At 28.7% G+C, this 4,362-nt stretch overlaps 1 protein-coding gene across 3 annotated transcripts in view; it reads left to right on the top strand.

Annotated features, from left to right (window-relative positions):
• Positions 1-4,362, top strand: part of Eno (enolase) — a 10,614-nt gene that overhangs the window by 1,433 nt on the left and 4,819 nt on the right. For all 3 annotated transcript variants that reach the window (XM_067045082.1, XM_067045083.1, XM_067045081.1), the window contains exons 3-4: positions 1,428-1,604; positions 2,696-2,850. In XM_067045082.1, coding sequence (XP_066901183.1) covers positions 1,428-1,604; positions 2,696-2,850 — 332 coding nt within the window. The remainder of the gene's footprint in view (positions 1-1,427; positions 1,605-2,695; positions 2,851-4,362) is intronic.

Raw genomic sequence — 4,362 nt, 5'->3', positions numbered from 1 at the left:
TTCTTATCTTTTCTATTTTCACTATCTTCTATTTCAATATTTATGGTTTTAAAGAAATTAATTTTTATATAAATATTTTAAATTGGAAATATATTCTTCCTAATATTTCCATGTTACAACTTCAAGCACACATTATTTTTACTTCATTAAAGAAGTATTGTGACATAACTGACTTACAGGTCATTCCTTATAAAGTCACTAGAGGCCGAACTCCTTTTCATCTCATATTTTTGTGATTTGTTTTTTTTTTTCATATTAGTTATACCCACTAAACATATTACAGAAATTTTTTTTTAATATAAATTTTTCAAAATGGAATTAGCCGAACTTCACCATGTTTTCTATCATAAAAATGCTCGCAGATTTACAACCAATTGTGCTCATTTTATAGCTATGGGATTTTTTATAACTCACTGTAAAGCTTGTCACATTTGCTTTCATTTTTTATGTAACATGGCAACCTATAAACAATGTAAACAAAATAAAACATTTGATTGAAGTTTGATATTAATTGTAATTTTTATCGAACATGAAAAGTTTATGTTAAAAATAAATTGCATATCGTCTCCTAAGTTATGATACCTTGTAAGCTCAAAGAATTCTTTGTACTATTTTTAAAAATCATTTTGAAGTTTGAAAGATTTAATTTTTTTTTTTTATTTGGCAATATGAAGTTTAAAAAATTATTCTCTTTTACATTCTCAATAATGCTAAGTGTTGATTTAATCTGTTAAATCTATAATATTGTTTATTCATAAGTGATAAGAAGTATAAATTTAAAAAAAATACTCTTTGTATGGATTTATTTAAAATGTGATACGAAAAAATAAGTTTACCAACAAAATTTTTATTATAAATATTTCTACTGTTAATTAGTTTTAGAGCATCAAATGGTTTATACAATAGATATTATGTATTTATAATTCCAATAAAATATATATAAATTATGAGCACTTCCATAGAAATTATTTACCCAATATAAAACTGTAAAAATTTCCACTTTTGATTTTCACAGTGATTACAATAACTTGCTTATCAGATAGATCAGGAAGTTAAAAATGCCTTTTACACATGTGCCCTTTTATTTGAAAACAAAAATGTTACACCAGTTCTAGCTGTACTTAAGTAAGTTGTACTAAGTTTTATTTTATTTTTTTTACACCAGTTCGGATTACTGGAGTTTTCTGAGTACCGAAGTTTGGATTACCGAGATTACATTGTATTTGTATATTCAATTACATTATGCTCCAGATTAGATTTTCACTTTTTAGGATTGTTATTTGCTTTCAATTAGTTGTATATTTTGTAGTTTAATAGAAGGATAATTGATAAAGAATAATGGAAAATAAAACATAAATAGAAAAGTATGACTTACTTTAAAATATTATATATAAAATTGTTGAAATGTTTTCAAAATTTTTTCTAAGGTTGACTTAGTGACGAGCAAAGGTCTCTTCCGTGCTGCTGTTCCTTCAGGAGCTTCAACCGGTGTTCACGAAGCTCTGGAACTTAGAGATGGGGATAAAAAGAAATACCATGGCAAAAGTGTATTTACAGCAGTATGTAACATCAACGAGACCATAGCCCCTCAGCTCATCAAAAGTGTAATTATTTATTTATTTATTACGACAGTTATATATTTTTGTATCATAGCTACAATCAGTGTTATAATATTATATTATATATATATATTTTTTCACAGAGTAGCCCCTGTACAAGCTGAACCAGTATAATACCTAGTTATACATTCCATTGTTATTCTACAATACTAAAAAATAAAAATCATTTATTTAAACAAACAATACACCCAAGCTGGGCTATCTACATCTCACACAGTAAAAAACAAAAACATCACTAGATATTTAACAATATAGAAGAAACAAAAGAGAGAAATGTCTTATTTGGCAATGCTACTCAAATACATTAGGTTACTATAACACAGCGTACCCACCCATCCATGATTGGACATATATACACTACCATACATTAATATTTTCCTTTTTCAAGCAATAAACATCTATAAACTAAATATAACATATTTCAATTTTTTTTTTTTTTTTACTTTCTTAACAATTTTATTTTATTTTTTCTTATATATATATTTGTTTTCCTCCATCCTCTTCTCGCACCAAGCCAAATTAAAATCTACTTATTCATTCAATGTATTAATTATTCTTTCTATTTCAGACCTCCCCTCTCCAATAATCACAAATTATTACACAAATTAAACCCTGATAAATAGCAATGTATAAATAAGTCGAAAATAAAGTAGTCGGGTAGCAGTAGAACAGTAAAAAAACAAAACAAATAAATAAGTTTGAAAAACTAATACATAAATTTAAAAAAAACATGTAAATCAATTAAAATAAATGAATAAATAAGTTAAAACACAAATAATTAAGTAAAAAAAAAAAATATATTGATAGAATAAGTATCCAGCCCTCCAAGTATAGTATTTTGGGTTTAGATAAATAAATAAATAACAGTTTAAGGTCCAATTGTGACAGATATTCAAAATCGTTAAATCTCTGTTACGTTAATACTCTTAGTTATGTGAACTATTTTTAGAAGATGATTCGGCCTTCCTCCGCCTTTGTTTTCAATTTTTTTTTTTTTTTTTTTTGTAATTGTTATTTAACAACATTTATTGGTGGCATTTCTTTAAAATTATTTTATAATCTATTTAATTTTTTAGGGCTTAACTGTTACTCAACAAAAAGAGATCGATTGTTTCCTTCTGCAACTCGATGGAACGGAAAATAAAAAAAATTTGGGCGCCAACGCTATCTTAGGTGTATCAATGGCTGTTTGTAAAGCCGGAGCAGCTGAGAAAGGCCTACCATTATACAAGTTAGTATTATTTAAAAAAAACAAGTTTAATATTTATTTATTGACATTTGCAATTGTATATAATAATACATCTAGTAAATTTGATGCCAGATCATAATGGTATGCTACAGGCATGTAGAGAAACCACCCATTGGTAGCATTCTAATAACATTTTTACATTAGAAGCTCTCGAGGTCATTTTCTTTTCAGGCTCCTCCGAGGATTGTCAGGAATGGAAGAGGAAGCAAGGTTAAAAACTAGTGGGTTTGAGTGGTTAGGGAGTTTATAATGGAAGGAATGATATCTGGTTCAGGCTAGATCGGTTATATTTGGATCATTAAGGTCATTATGGATGCTTTTATTTGTGACAAAGTAAGGAGCATTGAGGATTTTATGAAAGATTTTGATTGGAGGAATTTGATGGTTTAGTGGAGCCCCAAAGCTGAACTTAGTATGTCCAGAAAGGTCTTATTATTGTTATGTAGATCAGTCTTTAGTAGTAAATAAGCAGTTTAGTTTGTCTAGTAAGTGCTTTAACAGTCAGAATCAACTTGTAGTCTCCTATCTTTTATTCTTGTGTAAGGATTCTAAGTTAGTCGCATGCCCAGATGTAGTCCAAGGTAGCGGATCTGTTCAACAGTGGTAAGAGTAACATTACGAAAGGATACTGTTGGGTGGTCAGTAGGTTTACGACGAAGGGTAAATGTGATTTGGTGGGATTTATTTTAATCTTCCAGTTTTGGCACTAGTCTTTGAGGGTTGTGATAGTCAGAGTGGGATTGTAGAGTTTGGGATGCAATTAAAGGGTTATTATTAATGGCGAGCACACATGTATCATCGGTATACGTGGTGAAAATAGTGTTAGGATTGGTTGAGTTGTCAGCTGTATAGACTTTATAGAGGGTAAGACCGAGGATACTATCTTGAGGAACACCAGCAGACTGAGAGAAGAGGGATGAATAGGATCCATTGTAGTTTAATTTAAATAATCTATCAGTGAGAAAGTATTTAAAAAAATATATTGTTTTATGAAACCTTTAAATTTATTTATATTATTGTGTTACTTTATTTATGTTTTACTTCCTTACTGCTACTAGGTAAGTAAAGTATTATAATCAGGTCAAATTTTCTATTTAATTTTTTAAGTAAAAAAAACAACACATTTTTGGCCATTGGTCTATATGTGTATACGTATCATGATTATCTCTTAAATGGGTGGGTCGTTTACATTATACCATTGTTTTGTTTTGTAGGGTATAGACCCTATAGACCAGGCACCTTATGTGCAATAGCTAGAAATTTGTCTATAGACTGTGGCACCACAATGGGTCTGATCTAATGATTTTGTTAAAACAAAATCTTCCTAAATACAAGAAAGATGGTCCAATGTTTCGTCCCACTTAACAGGGCTTCATCAGGGCTAAAAAAAATTCAAACTAAAATGAAGTAACAAAGTAAGTGATTAGACAACATTAAATAAAAGTAAACTAAGTTATTGCTAAAAATGATTTAAAATATAAAGTTCTTAAACTT

This window comes from Halyomorpha halys, unplaced genomic scaffold (genome assembly GCF_000696795.3).
Source record: "Halyomorpha halys isolate HHAL.00 unplaced genomic scaffold, Hhal_1.1 Scaffold1084.1, whole genome shotgun sequence".
Taxonomy (NCBI): Eukaryota; Metazoa; Arthropoda; class Insecta; order Hemiptera; family Pentatomidae; genus Halyomorpha; species Halyomorpha halys.
This window is presented reverse-complemented; position numbering and strand designations above follow the sequence as displayed.